The sequence below is a fragment of the Rattus norvegicus genome, chromosome 17 (genome assembly GCF_021556685.1).
Source record: "Rattus norvegicus strain SHRSP/BbbUtx chromosome 17, alternate assembly SHRSP_T2T, whole genome shotgun sequence".
Classification (NCBI taxonomy): Eukaryota; Metazoa; Chordata; class Mammalia; order Rodentia; family Muridae; genus Rattus; species Rattus norvegicus.
In genome coordinates, this window is record NC_141550.1 from 90,861,637 (window position 1) to 90,886,104 (window position 24,468).

At 39.4% G+C, this 24,468-nt stretch overlaps 1 protein-coding gene across 1 annotated transcript in view; it reads left to right on the forward strand.

The window, feature by feature from the left end:
• Gpr158 (G protein-coupled receptor 158) overlaps nucleotides 1-24,468 on the forward strand; it is a 409,526-nt gene that overhangs the window by 213,589 nt on the left and 171,469 nt on the right. The window contains 1 exon segment of the mRNA NM_001170326.1: nucleotides 6,990-7,213. Within this exon segment, the coding sequence (NP_001163797.1) occupies nucleotides 6,990-7,213 (224 nt within the window).

The following is a 24,468-nucleotide window of genomic DNA, read 5'->3' on the forward strand; positions in this document are numbered from 1 at the left end:
CTTTTGAAACTGACACACTTCATCTTTATTGATAAATTATACTCAACTATGTATTTAGGGCACATTTTCACTATCCATTCTGTTGATGGAGGCCCAGACCTGATTTCTTAGATTTCAAAACACCATAATAAATGTGAATGTCTTGGCATTTCCTACATTATGACTTCATTGCTTTTGGAAACATGCAGAGTTGACCTAAAGATTTCTGCTTGTTTGTTTATAGGTTTTCAAGGCTGTCCTGGAACTCAAGGAGATCCTTTTGCCTTTGCTTCCCAAGTGCTAGGACTAAAGGTGTATGCCATATGTCTAGGCATTTTTTGACTTAAAGATTTTTGATAACAATAATGTTAAGAAAATTGTGAAAAGAGATGTTGTATGGCATAATTTTATTTGGTTTCTTTGACCCTATCTTTGGCTGTTATTGAGCATAAAAACATTAAGCATGATTTTTTATTTTATAACAAATTTTCTTTTATCTATGAATACTGGAATTGCTATCTGAAGAATGAAGTTTATGGTAATACCAAAGATTATAGAATGTTTTAGAGTTTCACCACTACTCTTGTATCTAATTACTGTCATTTCAATATCCAGAAATCCTTTATATTTTATTCATATCTGAGGAGGAAACTGGAATGCATGTGGTACTTTGATCAGCACAGGAAGTAGAGTATCTCACCATCCAGGAATTGAGTTACAATCTACAGAAAAAAAAAAATGAACAAGACTATCTCTTCCACTATCAGTTTCAGTATTACCTGGTTGTTTGTAGTTCTTTGTCTAGAGTTGAGGCTCCATGAGATTTCCTCTTTCCGTGTAAGCATGTCCATTGGTGTGGTTGTTATTGAGCCAGTCATGTTGTTGTGGTATTGTAGGTGCAGCTCTGCTAACATTTCTAGGAGCAAACTCAGTCTCACAGCAAACTTCCTGTTCTTCTGCTGCTTATAGTTTTTCTGCCATGTCTTCTGCTGATTGCTGCACATTAGATGCAGGGGCTGTCTTGCAGATATACCAGTTGGAGCTGGGCATCCCACACTCATTTGTTCTCTGTAGTTTTATCACTTGTGTTTTTCTGCCTTGTTCTCAGTCCATTGCAAAGATATGTTTCCTTGATGAGGAATGAGACCTACACTTATCTGTGGGTATAAGAATAACTATTTAGAATATAGTGGTATTTATGTAATAGTTATAGGTTTCCTAAGAATCCTGATTTCACTAGGCCCAGGTACTTGGCTATGTTTCCACTACCAAGAATAATCTAACTCTTGTTAGAACAGACGTTGAAACTAATTAGAGAGCTGTGATAACCACCAAGTTACCATATTTACCTGTCACTATTGTACCCTTAGGACTATTATGCCATACTGGAATCACTGTGGTTCATAGGCATCACAGCTTGACAGAACCACTGGCTGCCTCCTTTCCTAGAAGCTTGAATGCTACATTCTGGTACTATGAAAGCCAGTCCTTCCTCTACATCAAGCCAGATACACTCAAACTAATAGAAGAAAAAGTAGGGAAGAGTCTCCATCACATGGGCACTAGAGAAAATTTCCTGAACAAAACACCAATGGCTTATGTTCTAAGATCAAGAATCGACAAATAGGACCTCATAAAACTGCAAAGCTTCTGTAAGGCAAAGGACACTGTCATTAGGACAAAATGGCAACCAACAGATTGGGAAAAGATCTTTATCAATCCTACATCTGATAGATAGCTAATATCCAAAATATACAAAGAACTCAAGAAGTTAGACTCCAGAGAGCCAAATAACCCTATTAAAAATGGGGTACTGAGCTAAACAAAGAATTCTCAGCTGAGGAATATCAAAAGGCTGAGAAGTACCTAAAGAAACATTCAACAATCTTAGTCATCAGGGAAATGCAAATCAAAACAACCCTGAGATTCCACCTCACAGCAGTCAGAATGGCTAAGATTAAAAACTCAGGTAACAGCAAATGCTGGTGAGGATGTAGAGAAAGAGGAACACTCCTCCCTTGTTGGTGGGATTGCAAGCTGGTACAACCTCTCTGGAAATCAGTCTGGAGGTTCCTCAGAAAATTGGACATTGCATTACCTAAGGACCCAGATATACCTCTCTTGGGCATATACCCAAAAGATACTCCAACATACAACAAAGACAAATGCTCCACTATGTTCATCGCAGCCTTATTTATAATAGCCAGAAGCTGGAAAAAAACCAGATTCCCTTCAGCAGAGGAATGGATACAGAAAATGTGGCACATCTACACAATGGAATATTACTCAGCTATCAAAAACAATGGCTTCATGTCATTCATAGGCAAATGGTCTGAACTAGAAAATATCAGCCTGGGTGAGGTAACCCAATCACGGAAAAACACACATGGTATGCACTCACTGGTAAGTGAACATTAGACCAAAAGCTCTAATTACCCAAGATGCGATCCACAGATCACACACATGAAGCAGAAGAAGAAGTGTGATAAAAATGTGGATGCTTCCACTCCTTCTTAAAAGGGGGAACAAAAATATTCATAGAAGGGGATATGGAGGCTGAGTTTGGAGCAGAGACTGAAGGAATGGCCATTCAGAGCCTGCCCCACATGTGCCCCATATATATACCAAGACTAGATACGATTAATGAAGCTAAGAAGGTCATGCTGACAGGAACCGGGTACAGATGTCTCCTGAGAGACACAGCCAGATCATGTCAAATACAGAGGCAAATGCTAGCAGCAAACTACTACACTGAGAGCAGGACCCCTGTTGTAGGAATTAGAGAAAGAATTGAAAGGCTGAAAGGGCTTGCAACCCCATAAGAACAACAATGCCTATCAACTAGAGCTCCCAAGTAGAACTAAATCACTACCCAAAGAGTACACATGGACAGACCCATGGCTCCAACTACACATATAGCAGAGGATGGCCTTATTGGGCACCAATGGAAGGCGAAGCCCTTGGTCCTGCCAAGGTTGAACCCTCGGTGTAAGGGAATGTCGGGGTGGGTAGGAAGGGGGGTGGATGGGGAGGGGAACACCCTTATAGAAGAAGGGGGTGTGTGATATGGGGTTTATAGATGGGAAACTAGGAAAGGGAATAACATTTGGGATGTAAATAAAAAATCTAATAAAAAAAGTTGCCTTTGTCATGTTGTCTCTTCATAGCAATAAAACCCAAACTATTCCAGAGCACTTGCTATGGAAGCAGAAGGACCTGAGTTCAAATCCTTATCACCTCCTTTAAAACTGTCATATTTTACTGGTTTAGAAAAAGCAATATAAGAATTTATATGGAACCACAAAAGACCACAGATGATCAAAGCAAATCTAAAGAATAAGAACAGTGCTGGATCAACACACCTGATCTCAAATTATATCCAAGGTCATAGGAATAAAAAGGCCTGGTATTGTTATAAAAATAGGCAGGTAGACCAACAAAAAGAATAGAGATCCCAGAAATAAACAGAACTATGTACACCTGGGGTTTGAAAAGGAAGACAAAAACATATATTAGAAAAACCCTGCTCATCAAATGATACAGGCAAAACTGGAGTTCTACCTGTGGGATAATGAAATGGGATTCTTGTTTTCTGCCTTGCATAGAATCTATACCAAATGGATCAAAGACTGTAAAACCTGGGACACTGAGCATTTAGAAGAAAATATAAGATATATCCTTTGAGATTTCAGGCACAAACCTTTGAACAGCAGCACAGGAACTAACCTCAAGTATCAACAGGTGGAGCCATATGGAGATAAAACATTTTTGTATAGCAACAGAGCACACAGAGCGATGGGAAAATAGGAGAACATTTTTATCAGCTACACTTCACATAAATGTCCAGGATTAACAAAGAATTGTACAAATTAAACATCAAAGGAATACTGATTGTCTATCTATAAGTGGGGAAGTGAACTGAAGAAACAGTTTTTGAAAAGGAAATGTCAGTGGCCAGTAACTTTTTAAAGGTGTTTAATATCCTTAGCCATCAGGGATATGGAAATTAAAACTCCTTTGAGATACCACCTCACCACTGTCAGAATGACTATCATCAAAAAATCCGATAGCAAATGCTGGAAAGGATATTTACTGTTGCAATTTGATGGTGCAAATTAATGTAGTCTTTACAGAAACCAGTTTGGAGATTACTCAAAAAATTAAAAATAGAGGTACCATGTGACCCAGCTATTTCACTCTTGTCCATACAACCCTGCATATCTCTACATCCCATATCCTACAATAGTGACATTTGCCCCACCATATGTAGTGATGCCGTATCCACTATAGTGAACAATTGGAGTCAATCTAGTTGTTTATTGATAGATGAGTGAACATATATATGTATATAAAAATGTATCCATGTATAAATTTCCTTATTATTCTGAAAAAATATATATAAGCTTGCCTTCAACTCTCAACACATACTTGCTTTGCTGAGATATAAAAGGCTATGTAAACTTGGTTGTTATATTTATATTTATCTTTACTTCAAGATATTTTAACCTTTAATAATATCTTTGAAAAACGAACAAAATTTGATTATCTTTAGTTCACGCTGATCTCTCTTACTGTTGGAAGAAATGTAAAGTGTTTTGAGAGCTCAGTTCTTTAACTCTGCTCTTGATTGTACTCTACCCTGACTTTGCAATTCCACTTTGCTATTACAAACCTTTTTCTTCCTTTTTTCCTCTCACATACTATATCTTAGTTACCATTTTCCCTTCCTCTAGTGCTCTCAGTTCTTTCCCACCTGACCTCCCATCTGAATCATTAGAAAACAAGCAAGCTGCCAAGGGATAATAATATGGTATATGACATAAACAGATATAGACATAGAGACCCTCTCATTCACACACTCAGGAATCCCATAAAAAAACTTTTGACTGGAATCTGTAATATATAACTAAAGGACCTGTAGGGTTAAAAAGAGTGAATGTGTGTGTGTGTGTGTGTGTGTGTGTGTGTGTGTGTGTGTGTGTGTGTGTGTAAAGGTCGGACATGATATTATGACACAAGTAATCTGCAAAGAGGCAGTTGAGTGTGTTTTCTGTTGGCCATCTACTGCTGTGCATGAGCTTACTCTTTAAGAGTAGTGTTACAAATGACAATGCCTTGGAGAAAGTGGTTATCAATTGCAGCTGCCTTCTTGGGTAGTGGTGGGAGCCTGAGCTCACTTCTTTCAGATCTAGGACCTCATCTGGTGCAGACCTTGTGCATGCTGTCTCAGTCTTTGTTAGTTCCCATGCGTTTTGATCCTTACAGAGACTTTGACTCCTTTATTTCTTCCCACCCAGCTCTTGCATTCCCCCTACATTTGGGATTCTCTGGGCCCTGAGGGGAGAGAGTTGATGGAGACATCCAGTTTAGGAATCAGTTTTCCATGGTCTCTCATTCTGGGCATATTATCCGACGGCTGTGGGTCTCTATGTTTGTTCCCATCTGCTGCAGAAGGAAGCTTCTCTGATGGTGGCTGAGCAAATCACTGAGCTGCTTCCCTGGCCAGTGAACTCTTTCTTTTCCCTATATCTCCCTAAACTTCCAGAGGCGCCTTTAATGATTCCACTTGCCACAAAATCTTGCTTGCATTGAAGAGAATACAATACAGAATCAAAGTCCATTTCATACCATTCTTAGTCCCACTGACTTTCAATATTTTCTTTATTCACCCAACATCTACTGAAATAATATACTCTCTTATTATATCTTACGTCTGTAAGCCTTGGTAGTCTATTTTCTATTGCCTCTAGCTTGGAAGATATCATTTGAAGCCTTTCCTAGGTGTGATAGTTTGTATATGCTTGGCCCAGAGAGTGGCACTATTTGGAGATGTAGACTTGTTGGAGTAGGTGTGGCCTGGTTGGGGAAAGTGTGTTACCGAGGGCCTGGGCTTTAAGACTCTTCATTCTAGCTGCTTGGAAACTAGTCTTCTTCTAGTGCCTTCAGATGAAGATGTAGAACTCTCAGTTTCTCCTGTACCAGGCCTGCCTGGATGTTGCCATACTCCCACACTGATGGTAATGGACTGAATCTCTGAACCTGTAAGCCAGCCTCAATTAAATGTTGTTTTTGTAAGAGTTAACTTGGTTGTGGTGTCTGTTAACAGCAATAAAACACTAACTAAGACATTATATTTCAACAAAAATTCATATGTTTTCCAGATTTCTGATGCGATATTCTAAATGCTTCCCTTGTCAAGGGCTTTCCTCTTTCTTCAAATTCTATATTCACGTCTAGAGTTTTCTATTGTTTCTTCTCTAACACTCTTACGCTTAGTTTGTTTTCAGTATGTATTGCTCCAGTCAACAATTGGTACTCTTTGGTACTGGGCTGAGGCAGACAATTGTATAATTAATCAGAAGATCAATAGGAGCAGTAATCTAACAACACAGAGGTGTCTCACTGCATGCCAGTGGGGATTGCATGTGAGGTTGTACAGATTGATTCTAAAGCATGCAGCATTGTTAGGCAATTGCACTCTGAACAACTGTTGTTTAAGTGCCATCTTATGTGATTTAGACCGGATGAACTTGGTAGATGAAATCTCTGTTGAGTTGAGGAATGATGACAGTATCTTTCAGATTCTCTGTCATCTGAGTTGAGAAGTTCCAAAAACGATGAGTACATTTACTTGATACATCAAACACATCTATGTTCCCACCCTTCTTCTTGTTAATTCTTTAACAAGTATGTCTGGAGTATGACCCATGCTTTAGGGAGAACCCTCAGCCACAAGTGGAAGAGAATGTTATCAAAGACTTAGTAGACTGGTCCCTGCCCCTGAGGCATTTAGTTTCCAATGTTTGTTTGTTTTTTATCAATTTCTCTGAATAACAATTTTAAAATTAAAGGAATCAACAGAGCTTTGGGTCCAAAAGCAATGTAACTAGCAGGGGATTTGATGAAATGTTTATAGTCAATAGAAAAAGGAATGGCAAAGGTCTATCTGTCTTCTCTCTCACTTACCTTGGAGATACAAATGACATTGTGGTTTTATTTGGAACTTACAGGAAGAGGTCCAGATCACCATTTTTCAGGAAGCACAAAGGATGTGTCAGAAGAAGCCCACGTCTGCCTGCCCTGCCGAGAAGGCTGCCCCTTCTGTGCTGATGACCGCCCATGTTTTGTCCAGGAGGATAAGTACCTGCGTCTCGCCATCATCTCCTTCCAAGCCCTGTGTATGCTGCTGGACTTTGTCAGCATGCTGGTGGTCTACCACTTCCGCAAAGCAAAGGTAAACCCAGGTATCCTGGTCATGGCCTCTGTTTTTACTATGAGCAGTTGCTTCTTTCTCTAAGGAAACTGAATTTTCAATTCCCCATTACTGTTCTAGTAAGCAGACATTTTTTTTCCTACAATGTGATTGGGCGAGAGTGTGAAAAATTATATTCATTGCCTTCCTTAGAAAAGAATGTTTATAATATTTTGAGATACTACTTCCTTTTTAGAAGCCTCTTTCTATGTAGCCTGGGGCTCTAATGGTTCCCTGCCTTGACCCTCCTCAGTGTCACCGCTTTGGTCTCTAGAGGAATTTCTGCCACCTCCACCCAGTGCATTTTATTTTTCATATCTAGAAAGCCCTGTTGTGTTTCCATTTTGATTTATTTTTCTTAGTAATATTTAAAGATGCAAAGAATTCACCTATATTTTTTCCCTGCACATTATAATCTGGAGAATAACTATTCATGGCCTTATATGTGATCTTGCATTGCTGTTCAGGGGTGATGGAAATGCTAAAATGCTCAGGGTAAAGTTTTCTGAGGGGGCTGAGGGGGCGCTTTCTCCATTGGTCAAAAAATCACTTACACTGAGTCTTGTGTTAGAATGTTTGTTTCTGTTGTTTTACAGTAAGTTCTTTGTGACACTAGAAAAGACAGTACATTTCCATCCTTCCTGGATTCAAACAGCCTCTTCATCTTGGCAAAGTTTTGCAGATTGCTATACATTATAGACATTATTGAAAATACATGTCCCCAATAGAAATTTAAAAAGAAAGGAAGATTCTCGATGGTGTTTACCACAGAGCCACTAGTTAATATTTTTAAAGGCATAGTTAAGACTATGAAGTGGTATTCATTATGCTAATGTTATAGATGCTATTAGTTACTTTTAGTAGTAGGCAACACAGTTGAAAGTCAAGCTCTGAGTCATCCGTAAAATGCAATCATGCAATTTTCTCCTATTTAACTAGTACTTATTTTTCACTTGCAAAAATTATGTTGATTTCATGTATAATAAAATAGTAGGCTGATATATTGCTGGATAACATGTTACAAAAGCAAGTCAGTAGTCGAGCCATAATTGAAAGGTCTATTTAACAAATGCTCTAAAATCTCTCTGATGTAATAAATTCATTACACAGTGGATACCATAGCTCCTTATAAATTTTAATTGACTTTAATCACTGATGATCACTGAATTAAATGAGTCAGTGAGAAATGTTGGGTCGAATGCATCATTGGGTACTGAGAAGCTTGCTGTAGAAGTTCTGGCCTGACTAATGTCTTAATCTATGGGACCATTAGTTTACACAGTATCCTTTCAGATTTCCTAAGACTTTCACAGAAAATGGGCAGCAACTGACCAGAACATTTTGTTTACAGGGCTGCCCTGAAAATATATATTTTTACATATAATTTCATTAAATTTCTTGAATGTTATAGTTTTGAAGATGATCAGTTTTCATAGAATAAGGCACAATGAGAAGGGGGCCTAAATTACAAGACCAAGGAACACAGATCTTGCACATTGAAGAATGGAAATGTTTGGTGACATTTTCTCTAGTGATTTCTCTTACCAAACTGTATTAACTATAAAAATAATAATACATTTCAAGTATAGGTATTCCATATGTATAGCACATAGGCTTCAGAATTACTCTTTAAACTTTCTGTGTGTCTTGGCAAACACATAGTAAAGAAGCCTGATGGGGCCACACCAGCCCTTTAATATTTCTCACTATGTCTTCTAGTCATAATAATTAAAAGAACAAAATATACTCATTTTACCAATTTCATCTATTTTGACAAAAGAGAAAAATTCCATTGTAATATAGATGCAGCAGGACAACTGTCAGTTATATCACTTAGAATTAAATTCCATCTTAACCTTTTTATGATTGGTTTTCCCTTGTTTGAAGTGGAGCTAATACAATACGTCATACCCCAAACACTGATCCAAAGTCTTACATAGACGATGATGGAAAAGCTATAACTAAGAGTCTTTTCTCAGACAAAAACACAGGTGCAGATCTTCAGTTAAGCAATTTTTTAAAGAGATGGCATAAAACCCATAAATGATAGAAGGTTAAATCGATGGATTATATTTCATGAAAATTGAGACTTTAATCATAAAAGACAAAATTTAAAAAGTAAAAAACGTAGCCCATATAGAAGCAGAGAATATGTATATGTATATAACAGAATAGTGTTCAAAATATGTGAGGAATTCTCATAAATGAACAAAAAGATACATTTAATTTTAAAATGGAGAGAGGATCTGAATAGAGATTTCTTCAAAATAAGATGAATGATAAGCCAATGGACAAACAACAGATGCTCAACAATATTAGTTATTAGAAAAATGCAAACCAGCAAACCATTGAACTGAGAATGGGACCCCTGTTGGAGGAATTAGAAAAGGGATTGAAAGAGCTGAAGGGGCTTACAACCCCATAAGAACAACAACGCCAACCAACCAGAGCTCTCAGGGACTAAATGACTACCCAAAGACCATACATGGACTGACCCATGGCTCCAATTGCATATGTAGCAGAAGTTGGCCTTGTTGGGCACCAATGGAAGGAGAAGCCCTTGGTCCTGCCAAGGTTGGATCCCCAGTGTAAGGGATTGTCGGTGGTGGGAAGGGGGGCAGAAGGGGAGGGAAACACCCTTATAGAAGAAGGGGAGAGGGAAGGGATAGGGGGCTTATGGACAGGAAACCAGGAAAGGGAATAACATTTGAAATATAAATAAAAATATATCCAATAAAAAACCCAGCAATGACAAAAGAAAAATGCAAACCAAGTCCATAATACCCTGTAATGTAGGTAAAATATTTTTAAAATTCTATTAACCCAGTGATGAGAATATGGAGAAATCAAAAATTTACCATTTATTTTTATCACAGACACAAATTGGGAAGCATCTTATTAATTCCTACAAAATGTAAAACTTTGTACAATATGACTCAAGTATTTTAGTCCTACTAATACATGTCTACATAGAAATGCAAATGAATGTTCATGAATAAGAAATGCAAATAAATCTCACTACAATAGCTAAATGGTGAAAGCCACCCAGATATTCATCAATTAATATAAATAGATAGTTAAGATGTGATATTCCCACGTAGTAGATAGAATACCATTTGTTAATGGAAAAGATTATATATTAATCTATGGAATGATATGAATGAAACTTGAAGATGCTAAGTGAGAAAACGACCGTAAAAGAGAATACATTGTATGATTCCATTTATCAGAAATGCTCAGAATAAATCAATTCATTGGGCCCAGAAATAGACTAGTGGTTGCCAGGAGCTATGAGAAGAGAAGAATGGGGAGTGACTACTAATGAGATTAGGGCTTCATTCTGTTACAACATTCCAGGATTTTATAGGCATTTATATATGGGCTACCTCCAGAACCAGTGATGGGACAATCCAGCAATTCATGTAGACTTAACCATAACTAGTCACTGATCTCTCATTATTACATTTTAAGATCTTTGCAAGAGGTTAGTGCATATTTCCCACCTGGGTCCACATATGACATTTAAATAGTTGAAGAGAATAGGGAGTTGGGAAATGCATTCCTGCCTTTGCAGCATGAACCAAAGCTGCATGTTGAGTCACATATTAATCATCTCCAGAACCATTACTATCCACTTACTTCTCCATGGCCTTTGTCTGAAAACAGTTATTAAATATAAAATTACACTAAACTAAGGGTCATTCACTTACTTACGTCATTTTTTTTTAAAAAAAGGTATAATTTAAATCATTTTCCTTTAAAATGGTAACTATGAAGCTCTCTTCTGGTTGTCAATTCTCAAGTCATTGAGGATATTCAGAACTCAATGCATGCTGTTTATAGTCTTATTATTAGAGAAACAATGTCAAAGTTCATAATATATGAATGAAAATGTTTGCTACTTTCCTAGTTTTTATTTGGAAAGAAAAACACATTGTTCGAAGTGTCATACATTAGCACATTCAGACGCTGAGACTTTGTTAGTTGCCCAGGTTAGTACACCTGTGTAGGACATTTCTATATTTGTACTTTCCTGTGTTTCAGACAATGGCTTAACCACTTTCAGGAGATGAATAGAGCATATCCAAGTTAAAATTAGAATAGAGATATTAGTGGAAGACAATGGTGAGGGTAAAATAGGAAGTGGATTCTTTGAGGGCAGGGTTAGAGCCTCAACTCATTGTTGAAAAGGCAGAGACTTCTGGGAATTTTCTAGTGGCATTACTAACAGGTTAAAAATGATATAGCAGGTCTCTAAATACAAATCAATGATGAGAAACTCAAGAGTGCTGTCACTAAGTCTAGAATGAAATGTGTTCTGTGGATCATTACATACAGGGCTCATAAAATGGAAAGAACATCTACTCTCTTCCACAGAATATAATGATATTCTTCATAGTCCTTTCTGCTCATTTTCCTTGATGGTGCTAACTGTGAGTGTGTGAACACCCATTAGGCAAACAGACTACAGTGCCATGTTATGCTCTAATACATTGCTCTTCGATGCTTGGTTTGTGTTAAACTTTTCCTCATCGTGATATAATACCCAACAGACTGTTTAGGGGAGAGCAGTTTCATATGCTACCATAATGGAACAGAGACTATGATGGTGGTGTGTGTTCACATGGTGCAGACCAGGAAACAGGGAGATTTAGAAGAACAAAGGTCAGGCATAATCTTCATAGCCCTTTCCCAGTGACTCTAGTCCGTTATTCTCCTGTCCTAAAGGGTTCACAGCCTTCCAGTAGTCTTTCAAACTGAAGGCCGAGTGGCCTAAAGTGCCCCAGAAGGGAACACTTCTTATCCAAACTATAACAGTAAGGGTTTGGGAGAAGGTCTACCAAGAAGTAGATGCTGTAAGAGAAACACACCGCTTTATCTATAGGAGCTGTCCTGAGGCAGGGATGTGGATGACTGGCTACAAAGGTACCACTGCGGTTTGTTTCCTGATACTTCTCTGGTCAGCTTTAAAATCTTAGACTTCCATCATTTATTCCAGTATTCATGGTACAACATGTCTTAATTGCTGTTAGTGTATAGTGTGTGTGTGTGTATGTGTGTGTATGTGTGTGTGTGTGTGTGTGTGTATGTGTGTGTGTGTGTGCAGTATTTTCCTTAGAGCCACCAGACATAGAACATCTTAGAACATGTGCTTCTTTAAAGTGTACTACTTTTGTGGAGTAACAGAAATCATTATATGGACAAGTCAAAATGCAGGAAAATATTAGCTGTATCAATCCCAGTGCAAGCCAAACCACTGTGGTAGTAATAGTTCTGCTTTCAACTGAAGCAAGAAGTATTCAAAGTAAGAGACCTTAGCTGGTGCAGAGAGTGGACTAGACGGGTACTAGTCTGCCCTTCAAACAGTGAAAAAACTGCTCTCTGCAATTCTATATCAACTAACTAACAAGCAGGGATCAACAACCATTTTAACATCTTATTCTTTTAAATGAAGTAATTGAGATTCTAAGCTATTCAAGGGTGAGGTTTGCAGGATAGGATCCTAAAGAGTTAATGATATCCTACTCTTCAGAAGCACTTGGGACAGTACAGACATCTGGTCTTAAAGATTCAATGTCAGTAAAGCATGGATGTTTTGAAACAAGTGAATTCTTCTAAAGCAGTAGCAACATTGTAACAGTTTTTTAAGGATCTCATTTTTAAATATTATTGAATTATATTTTTACCAAATATTATGACAAGTAACATGTTTTGCTATTAGATATTCCACACAGAGTATGCTTGGTTACAGCTTAGGAATGTCAAGTGTGTGTGTAGGATTTATTAGTGGAGATTCCCGAGGAAGCAGATACACTGGAAAGAAGGGTGGCTTCCACTAGACTTGCTCTGTGCTGACCTCAGCATGATCTGAGTTTAGTACAATAAACAAGAGAATAGTACATTTAAAAAAATAAGTGTGCTGTGGTTGATGTTTTCACCATTCCTATAAAAGTTATTTTTTAATTAGAAATTAATTGGCAGAATTAACAATGATGTCACTTTATTTTTTTCAAGGAAACTCCTTTAAATTTTATTTATTTTTTTGTTTACTTTTTTTGATTTTTAAAATTTTTTATTAGATATATTTCTTTATTTACATTTCAAATGTTACTCCCTTTCCCAGTTTCCTGTACATAAGTCCCCATCTCCTACCCCTCCCTGATACGGGTATTTCGCCCACCCCATCCAACCCTGTTACTGTCCCTGTCCGACATTCTCCTGCACTGGGAGTCTAACCTTGGCAGGTTAGACTAACTTCCTCTTCCACTGGTGCTGAAACAAGGCTATTTTCTGCTACATATGCAGCTAGAGCCCTGGGTCAGTCCATGTATAGTCTTTGGGTAGTGGTTTAGTCCCTGGAAGCTCTGGTTGGTTGGCATTGTTGCTCTTATGGGGTTGCAAACCCCTTCAGCTCTTTCACTCCTTCCTCTAATTCCCCCAAAGGGGGTCCTGTTCTCAGTTCAGTGGTTTGCTGCTAGCATTGACCTCTGTATTGGAATGCTCTGGATGTGTCTCTCAGGAGAGATCTATATCCAGTCTCTTTCATGAAAGCATGCACTTTTTAGCTTCATCGATCTTTTCTAGTTTTGGTGGCTGTACATATGTGGGCCACATGTGGGGCAGGCCCAGAATGGCTGATCCTTCAGTCTCTGCTCTAAACTTCACCTTTATATCCCCTCCTATGGATATTTTTGTTCCCCCTTTTAAGAAGGACTGGGAGCATCCACATTTTGATCATCTTTCTTGTTGAGCTTCCTGTGGTCTGTGGATTGCACCTTGGGTAATTCGAACTTTTTGGGCTAATATCCACTTATTAATGAGTGAAAACCAAGTGTGCTTTTACTGTGATTGGGCTACCTCACTCAGGATAATATTTTCTAGTTCCATCCATTTACCTATGAATTTCATGAAGTCATTGTTTTTGATTGCGGGGTACTACTCCATTGTGTATATATACCACATTTTCTGTATCCATTCCTCCGTTGAAGGGCATCTGGGTTCTTTCCAGCTTCTGGCTATTATAAATATGGCTGCTATGAACATGTGTGTTTGTTGTAGGTTGGAGCATCTTTTGAATATATGCCCAGGAGAGGTATAGCTGGGTCCTCAGGTAGTGGAATGACCGATTTTCTAAGGAACCTTCAGACTGATTTATAGAGTGGTTGTACCAGTTTGCAATCCCACCAACAATGGAGGAATGTTCTTTCTCCACATACTCACCAGCATCTGCTGTCACCTGAGTTTTGATCTTAGCCATTCTGACTGGTTTAAGGTGGAATCTCAAGTTGTTCTGATTTGCATTTCCCTGAAGACTAAGAATGTTGAACATTTCTTTAGGTGCTTCTTGGCCATTCGATATCCCTCAGCTGAGAATGTTTTGTGTAGCGCTGTACCTCATTTTTTAAAAGGGTTATTTGGCTCTCTGGAGTCTAACTTCTTAAATTCTTCGTATATTTTGGATTTTAGCCCTCTATCATATGTAGGATTAGAAAAGATCTTTTCCCAATCTGTTGGTTGCTGTTTTGCCCTAATGACAGTGTCCTTTGCCTTACAGAAGCTTTGCAGTTTTATGAGGTCCCACTTGTCGATTCTTGATCTTAGAACATAAGCCACTGGTGTTTTGTTCAGGAAAATTTCCCCAGTGCTCATGAGTTTGAGACTCTTCCCCACTTTTTTTCTATTAGATTGAGTGTATCTGGTTTGATGTGGAGGGCCTTGATCCACTTGGACTTAAGCTTTGTACAAGGTGATAACAATGGATTGATTTACATTCTTCTACATGGTGACCTCCAGTTGAACCAGCACCATTTGTTGAAAATGCTATCTTTCTCCCATTGGATGGTTTTAGCTCCTTTGTCAAAGATCAAGTGACCATAGGTGTGTGGGTTCATTTCTGGGTCTTGAATTCTGTCCCACTGATCTATCTGCCTGTCTCTGTACAAATACCACACAGTTTTTATGACTATTGCTCTGTAATACTGTTTGAGGTCAGGGATGGTGATTTTCCCAGAAGTTTTTTTATTGTTGAGTACAGTTTTCACTCTCCTGGGTTTTTTGTTATTCCAAATGAATTTGCAAATTGCTCTTTCTATCCCTATAAAGAATTTAGTAGAAATTTTGGTGGGGATTACATTGAATCTGTAGATTGTTTTTGACAAAATGGCCATTTTTACTATATTAATCCTGCCGATCCATGAACATGAGAGGTCTTTTCATCTTCTGAGATCTTCCTCAATTTCTTTCTTCAGAGACTTGAAGTTCTTGTCATACAGATCTTTCACTTGCTTGGTTAAAGTCACACCAAGATATTTTATATTATTTGAGACTATTGTGAAGGGTATCATTTCCTTAATTTCTTTCTCAGCCTGTTTATCCTTTGAGTAGGGGAAAGCTACTGATTTGTTTGAGTTAATTTTATACCCTGACACTTTGCTGAAGTGCTTTATCAGGTTAAGTAGCTCTCTGGAGAACCACATCATCTGCAAATACCGATATTTTGACTTCTTCCCTTCCAATGTGTATCCCCTTGACCTCCTTGTGGGCAGAGGTGTGCAGAAGTGGCAGTCTGTCCTGCAGTGTCAGGATGTCTGCACTTCTGGGTGTTCACCTCTCTTCCCCATGGGATTTGGGTTGGTGCCACTTTTTAGTTTGGAAATTGAAGTGTTTTGATATAACATCACCTCACATACTCTCACCTAACTTTATAAAATATGGAAAAGTTGAGATATAACTTTTTATTACTGCAAAATGTCTGAAACTCGGACATTTTAACCACCCAAAGCGATTTGGTGGCATAGAACACTTTCATATTATTGGATGACTGTGACCACTAAGAAACCCTGGCTTCTCTCCCCTCTCACAGTGTGTGCCTGATGTGTTTTCTCAACAAGACATATGTCGTGAGCTTTGGGTGGAGCCTAAATCCAGATGGTCATGTGAGAGCATTCATAGCTTGTCTTTTCTGAAAGCTATGTTTATTACTGACCAGCTTTGTCCTGTATGCACAACATTTAAACAATTAAAAAGGAAGTTAGAAAATTATTTGAAACATATATAGCAATAAAAGATTAGTAACCTTAATCTAAGTTTATCCCCCCAAGCAAATCAAACCAAAACACCTTTTAGGTCTAAGAAAAGAAAGAGAGAGAGAGAGAGAGAGAGAGAGAGAGAGAGAGAGAGAGAGAGAAAACAGAAAGTGTTAAGAATATAAGGATATTAAGAGAAACTTATAAAAATTAAATACAAAAATATATTTTTATTTTCGTGAGTAGTTACAAAATTCAAATGAAAAGAATTGCAATTTTTACAAACAGAATTCTCTGAGTTGTTGATTATGGCATTAGGCTAGGATTTCTATCCCTGTTGATAATTGCATAAACTGGAGAATATTTGGCTGAAATTTGATGTAGCTTAAAAACTTAATATTTTCAGTAAATTATTAGAAATCTGCCTTAAAAATCATATATATATATGTTTACACACACACACACACACACACACACACACACACACACACACACAGACACCAATATACTTAGTATGTAGCTTCTAATCCTGTCAAAAAGACTAACTGTGAAATGTTCTACTGAAGCATTAAATCATCACACCCCCAACTGACAGTCAGTGCTGGCCTGTTAGTTCCTAGACAGCATGCTTTAGTATAGCCCAGTGATTAGCTTTAGCCTTACCCTTTTCTCTTACTTTGCTCTCATAATTCTTCATTGGTTACCTTTATTTTCCATCATTCCATTCATCCTTTATCATCTGAACATCCATTGAGAGCTTCAGATTACCCATGTTTGAAATACAGTAATAAGCAGGACAAGTGAGGTCTTTATGTTATGGAGTTTGTGTGGGGCTGGGGGGCAAATGGAATGCAGGTCAAGGCAGGATGCGATAGAATTGCAGTGATGTAATTTGATAATAAGTGTCTTGGAGCCATGGAATTCTTACAGCTTCTTTAAGTGAGATACTGTCTTCCCTTCATGTTTACATAAATCTAAGTGTGAGCAATTAGAAACTGGTTAAATGGAATACTACTCAGCTATTAAAAACGACAACTTCATGAAATTCATAGGCAAATGGATGGAAGTAGAAAACATCATCCTGAGTAGGGTAGCCCAATCACAAACAAACACACATGGTATACACTCACTGATAATCTTGGATTACCCAAAATACAATCCACAGACCACATGAAGCTCAAGAAGGACGACTGAAGTGCTGAAGCTTCAGTCCTTCTTAGAATGGGGAACAAAAATATTAATAGTAAGAAATACAGAGACAAAGTTTGGAGCAGAGGCTGAAGGATTGGCCATCCAGAGCCTGCCCTGGGGGTCCAGCCCATTCATACACAGCAACCAAACCCAGACAATATTGCTGATGCCAAGAAGTACATACTGACAGGAGACTGATATAGCTGTCTCTTGAGAGGCTCTGCCAGAACATGACAAATACAGAGGCAGATGTTTGCAGCCAACCATTGAACTGAGAACAGGGTCCTCATTGGAGGAGTTAGCAAAAGGATTGAAGGAGCTGAAGAGGCTTGCCACACCATAAGAACAATACCAACTAACCAGAGCTCTGAGGGACTAAACCACCACTCAAATAGACCCATGGCTCTAGCTGCATATGTAGCAGAGGATGGCCTTGTCAGGCATCAATGGGAGAAGAAGCCCTTGGTCCTGCCAAGGCTGGACACCCCAGTGTAGGGGACTGTCAGGGTGGGAAGGCAGGAAGAGGTGGGTGGATGGGGAGGGGAACAACCTCATAGAAGAAGGGGTGGGGGGATGGGATGGGGGTTTATGGATGGGAAACTGGGAAAGGGGATAACATTTGAAATGTAAGTAAAAAATATCCAATAAAAAATAAATTAAAAAAAGAAGCTGGGCAAAGCTTGAAGAAGCTGGAATCTGTGCTCATTTATTTGACTCAACATACTCCACCACTTTATTACTCTGTAAATGCATATGCTATCAACCCTTATCTACAAAGCAATTCGATTTAAATTTAAAAGCAAACACAACCGCTCCTGGTCCCATTATACAACTCTAAACACAACCGCTCCTGGTCCCATTCTACATGAATTCTAAATACATGAATTATTTTTTGCTCATCCCAGTCTGTCCCAGCAAAGCCTATGTGTCCTGTATAATTTTACATCCAGTTCCTGCTACATACATACTAATGAGCTAAATAAACCATTTTTCCTCAGTAAGAGCCGTGTTCCTTGGATCAACTCATTTGTGTTCCTGCATACTTTATGGTTTGCCCTAAAAGAAAGGGGGTAAAATAGGTCGTGCATTTATGTGTGTGTGTGTGTGTGTGTGTGTGTGTGTTTGGTGGTAAGGTAAACATTATGAAAAGAGTAGAGCAAAAGTAGCTTATCCAACAGAATCTTTGTCTCTGTGTGCTTCTTAAGAAATATCATTTAAATAGCCTCATACTCAATTTGGTGGCACAATCCTAATCATAAATTATGAAGCTCAAGTAAAGAAGTAAAGTGATTATAACATATTTGTATATGCCTTCAGAGATATATAAAATTCTTAGCGATTACCAAAGCTCCATTATCAGGTTCTCTTGAGGCATTTGTACTTACTAATGTTTATTTATAAAGCCAATTGCTTATTAAACAAGCTAAAAATATCTTTTTAAAATTTAATGCACTAATACACCAAACTGCTTGTTAGTTGAAATATATTGTGAGAGATAAATCACTTGGATTATTTACAAATTCCTAGGGGCTTCTTCATTTTTAAGGCTTATCAGACATTTTGCACATAAAAGACTGTAGAATTATAATCATTTGTATATCCAGAAATTAAAATTAGTTATGTCTTTCTGAATATTTAGATAAGTTTTTAAAGATGTCTTATCCATGATATGTTCACAACCAAATAGAGAAAGGAATATTATATAATATATTCATACAGATTGTGTGTATATGTGTGTTTTTCTCTTTCAAATGATAACTGCTTTTTAAAGGTTTCTACTTGTAATTATATGTATCTGTGTGAGAGTATGTGCATGTGAGTAATGTTGCCTGAAGAAGGCAGAAGAGGGCATCAGATCTTCTAAAGCTGGAATCATGGTCTGCCACTGTGGATTCTGGGATCTGAACTCAGGGTCTCTGCAAGAGCAGTATGTGCTCTTCCCTGCTGAATCATTTTTTGAGCTTGTCACACAATAACTAATTTATCAAACACTTTTAAAAAATAAAACCCAATATCTTCTTTGTATTATAGAGATAACAGTAAATTTAACTTTCTGTAACTTCTAGGGAGATTAAAAGTAGGCAATGTCTTTAAACTCATAATTAATGGATAAAAGGAAGTGCTTAGGAAATGTTAATAGGGATGTGCTAAGGATGTGTTGTAGTTTCAAAATACAAATGCTTAAGTCTACCCTGGGTGGGGAAATGACCTTCTGTGATCAGACCAAAAGCAAGTAGTGAAATGGCCCTCTTGGATAATACTTAAAAACAAGTACATATTAAGAATTTAAAAGACTTCAGTGTGGATCCAGAAAATCTGGTGCAGCCATGTGCACGTTGCTATAAAGTCAGTTGGAATAAATGGGCTGCAACCATTATACACTTGGATAGGTCATGCACTCACTATTTCCTGAGGCAGCATTAAGGTCCCAGGATGGACAGCAGTGGAAAGATAGAGGGAAAGAGGGAAAATAAATGGAATTGAGGTGAGGTGAGGGTTCCATGAGGAGAACCTCACACAAGTGAAGGTGATAAAACATGGAGTCTGGAGTGTTCTGTGAGCTGCAGGGCAGAGGGTAGAAGCAGAGGGGGAGAGACAAGAAGGTGAGCATGGGGAGAGCATGAGTGTAGGGAGGTGGCTGGTCAGAGCCACTGAAGTGTTTGGAGCAGGAGAACTGATGATTCCGTTTACTGAGATCCTACTTACTGATAGTCCTTTAGTGTTATTTATTGAACGAGTTTTCTCTAGTTGCCTCATGGTAGATAGTGACTGGTGTAAAATGGGGAAGTGTTAAGTTCCTTGAATATTCTAAGCAAAGGGTAGTGGCACTGTGAATGGAGGACCGTAGGTATATCTGAGACACATTTGTAGGAAGAGTTCTCAGAAGTTGTTGATGAATCTGACTTGGGAGGTAGGGAAAAAGGAAAAGTCAACTATGATTCTCCTGCCTTTTTGGCTTGCAGTACTGGACAGAGTACTGCCCACTAAAATGGGGAACACTGGGGGAGAGTTGATTGAAGGCTCACAGAGAAAAAGACAATTAGGAGTCTCATTTCGACATGCATGGTTGTTCTAGATTTGAAAACCTTTGCAAAGAAAAATACAATCTTCCCACTTACATTTGAGTTTCAGATCTGACCTCACCTACTTGTAAGAAATCAAAGTGGAGCTGTCAGCTAGGGAAGTAATTAGCAATGTGAGCAGGAAGTCATGTAGGGGGTCTTGAGACAAAGCCATAAACCAGAAGTCATGTGCACAAAGGCATGGGGAACTTAGCTGCAAGAAGAGGGGAAGGTATTACTGACAGGTGTAGAGAGAAGAAAGCAAGAGAACATGGCGGACTGGCATCTTCACTCTATGGCGTGAGGTAGACTGGAAGAGCTATTTGAACATTTGAGGAGCAGCCACCAAAGAGAGGAGAGGAAAGCCAGCTTGCTGTCATTTTAGCATCCGGGAGACAGGGCTGTTTAAAAGAGAGAGACACAATAATGGGGACACTATTAAGCCACAGAATACAATGAGGGGAGCATGATCTGTCAGGGCTCACTGGGGTCTCAGCAATACATGCTTTAAATAATGGTTGAGGGGGCAGAGAAATCCCGTGTGCCCAAACTGTCTAAACCTTCCATTTTCACAAAAAGATACAATGCAACGAGTAAACTATGATACTTGAAACCCTGACTAACTGAGAATTCAAGAACTTTATTTGGATTAAAGAAGACATCTGGAACAGACTGTGGAGCAGTTAGAAGAAAAGAAAGAGGTAGGGAAATGGGAGACGGAGAGCCCTGAGAAGGAGATCAGAGGGCTTTGAGGCAGCAGATAGGGTAGTTTAGAGATGAGGTTGAAACCATGGAGCTGGGAACAGCGGCAAAAGGTGTGTGAGTCAAAAAGCATCTGGCAGCCATCCCTCTCCATACTGCTCTAATTACCGTGGCTTTACAAGGTCTTACTCTTAAAGCATCTAGGATATTTTCAGTTTTTTCTTATGCCATTTTTGGAAAGCTAACTGAACTATTGGAGTTTCGACTGAGAATGAATTTATCCATAAAAACAAACCCAACCAACCAACCAACCAACCAACCAACCAACCAACCAACCAAAGAAAAACCCGCAGTCATCTATTTAAACCCAAAATGTAGACGGCACCCTTTCACTTTTACAGTCAGTTCCAGGTAGGGAGGCATCTAGTAGGTTTAATGATTAAGGAGATATGGGTCACATCTCCAGGTTATGCCTAGCAGTTACAGAAACAGAAGCCAGATTGCAGCAGGTGAATTGGAGAGGAGAAGGTAAACAGACAGGGGATAGTCTTTTTTTGGAAGCCTTTCCTGTCTGCTAAGGTAAGCAGAAGGAGAGAGATCCCGAGGGCGGTGTTTATAAATGTTTCAAGACATAGGATGAAGATGTGGAAAATCCGGGGGAACCCTGGAGCAATTCTCACGAAAGAGAAGAGCAGGAGAGGAGGACTGCTCTGAGCATAGGGAGTTGGTCGGGGACAGGGGAAGGTCTACCTTTCATCTGTGGCCATAGACGCAGAATAAGGCGGAAATGAAGAGTTGTGTTGGAGGCAGGAAGTTGAAGAACTTCTGGCTGGGATCTGGCACTTGGTCATTTACATGGCTCCAGTGGAGAACCTTAAAGAGATTGATTGAGGGGGTTGGGGATTTAGCTCAGTGGTAGAGCGCTTGCCTAGGAAGCACAAGGCCCTGGGTTCGGTCCCCAGCTCTGAAAAAAAGAACCAAAAAAAAAAAAAAAAAGAGATTGATTGAGCTTGATTGAGCTTGTTACGGCTCAGTCAGAGAAGGAGTGAGGAATTCCATGAACATTGACAAGCACTGCTGGAGGTAGCAAGTACAGCGGCCATATTAAGTTCTCCTGGGGTGTGATGCTGGAGATCTTTAATCCCAGCACTCACAGACAAAGGCAGGCAGGACCAGCTTGGCGTACATAGCAAGTTCCAGGCCAGCCAGGATTACACCGTGAGACTGCCATTTAAGATAGGTCTGCTGAGACGAAGACAGGAAGTTAAAAGGAGAGGAAACATTCACAGGCACGTGTGTCATTGTCTGAAGGGTTGTAAATATTTGTAAGTGGCTTTTTACTTTCTGCCCATTTATTCTTTTCATTAAGTCAGATTTACAAAAGGATTCGTTCAAGCTTCTCAGGGCATTTACAGCATTAATATGCGTGACCATTAATTAACTTTAGAGAAATCCACAGGGGAGAAAGAAATGACAGTAATTAGCATCTTCAGTTACAAATGGAGAAACTGATACTTAAGGACACTCCAGAATGACTTTATACTCCTCAGTTCAGTCATCATTAAACGACAGTGTCCTCCGAATTCAACAAAAGCAGCAGATTTTCTGTGACATCAGTGACCATGGTGCAAGGCACCTTGAGCCTATCTTCAAGCTCAGGACCGGGATTTTGACCCATGTAGTTAAAGATGAAGCCGGGGTAAGAGGTAATAGAGATGCTAGGGGTCGGAGGGGGTGGCAGAGGGTGGTGTGGAAGGTGGGGGAATGAGTGGGGGAAGGCTATTCCTTAAGTCAAGTGTAGCAGAAACCAGTAACTTAGAGCTTACTGCCCATTACCAAAAGAATATTCCGTGGTGCGAAATTTAAATCTCAGCATTCATAAAATTTGACTGGAACATTTCCTGCACATTGGTCGGCTGGCTCTGGACTGAGCAGCTCCAACAGGAACCGCATGGCCCTAGGAAGCCTGAGATCCTTACTGTTGGGCTTTTACAGAGAACGTCTCCTTCCTCCGGTACACAGCTTCTGTGAAGTCCACTTTTTATCCTCAGCTCTGGGTTCTGGTCCCAGGTCTTGGCTGGGACGCTCACTGTGTGTCCCTGTGCTTTAGAGCTGCTTTCTAACTTCCTGAATTTATGTTTCTTATGTCAGAGACCAGCAGCCATCCCCTCCAGGGTCCCAGAGCCCCTTTAAATAAATTCCTTTCTCAAAGTGTGTTGGGCCGTCTGTGTTTTTTGTTTCTAGTCAGCTCTCTCCATCCAGTAAAAAGTACAGGTTCCTCTTGGAGAGGAGCAGCCACAGAAAGGGGTTCTATGCCTTCCTTTCTTCGCAGAGGATTTTCAGAGACTAAAGAAACTCAGCCTCTCTCTTCCTTGTCTTCTTTGCGCCCATAGGCCAAGCTCTCCTCTGAGATCCAGCAAATGGTCTGGTTCCCAGAGGGCATATGGTGGACCCATTGTCCATGCTTTTTCTAGGAAGCAATATTTAGAAGTGATAGATTTTTAGGAATTTCACCTCAGTCTTGGGATCTCAAATTTGCCTCCAGATTGTCTGTGTCCTTCTCACAGTTTGGAGAAAAAGAGGACTGAACACTGGCTGAACTCACGAGCCTGTGGTGCCACCTTCGGAATGAACCTTCCACGCAGCCCTGCAGGGTAGAGTTCATCTGTTTATAGAGAGACAGGGTCAACCCTGCTTTGAGCTAGGTTGCATGGCAATAGGAGAGGAAAGCCTCTTCACCCATTCCCTCATTAGCTGACAGAGAACTGATTTTGAGGAAGAGGAGCAAGGCTTTCCATCTTCCGTTTCAGTGTTCCTAAACAGCAAACCACCAGCCGGGCCTGAGATGCATCTGCTATGGCCAGACTGGCTTATTAAAGGAAGATTGCCATATGAACAACAACGCCAACCGACCAGAGCTTCCAGGGACTAAGCCACTACCCAAAGACTGACCCTGGGCTCCAACCTCATAGGTAGCAATGAATAGCCTAGTAGGAGCACCAGTGGGAGGGAAAGCCCTTGGTCCTGCCAAGACTGAACCCCCAGTGAACGTGATTGTTGTGGGGATGGTGGTAATGGAGGGAGGATGGGGAGGGGAAAACTTATATAGAAGGGGAGGGGGAAGGGCTAGGGGGATGTTGGCTCGGAAACCGGGAAAGGGAATAATAATCGAAATGTAAATAAGAAATATCCAATTTAATAAAGGTAGAGAAAAAAAATAAAGGAAGATTGCAGTCAAGAGAAGAAAAGATTCGCT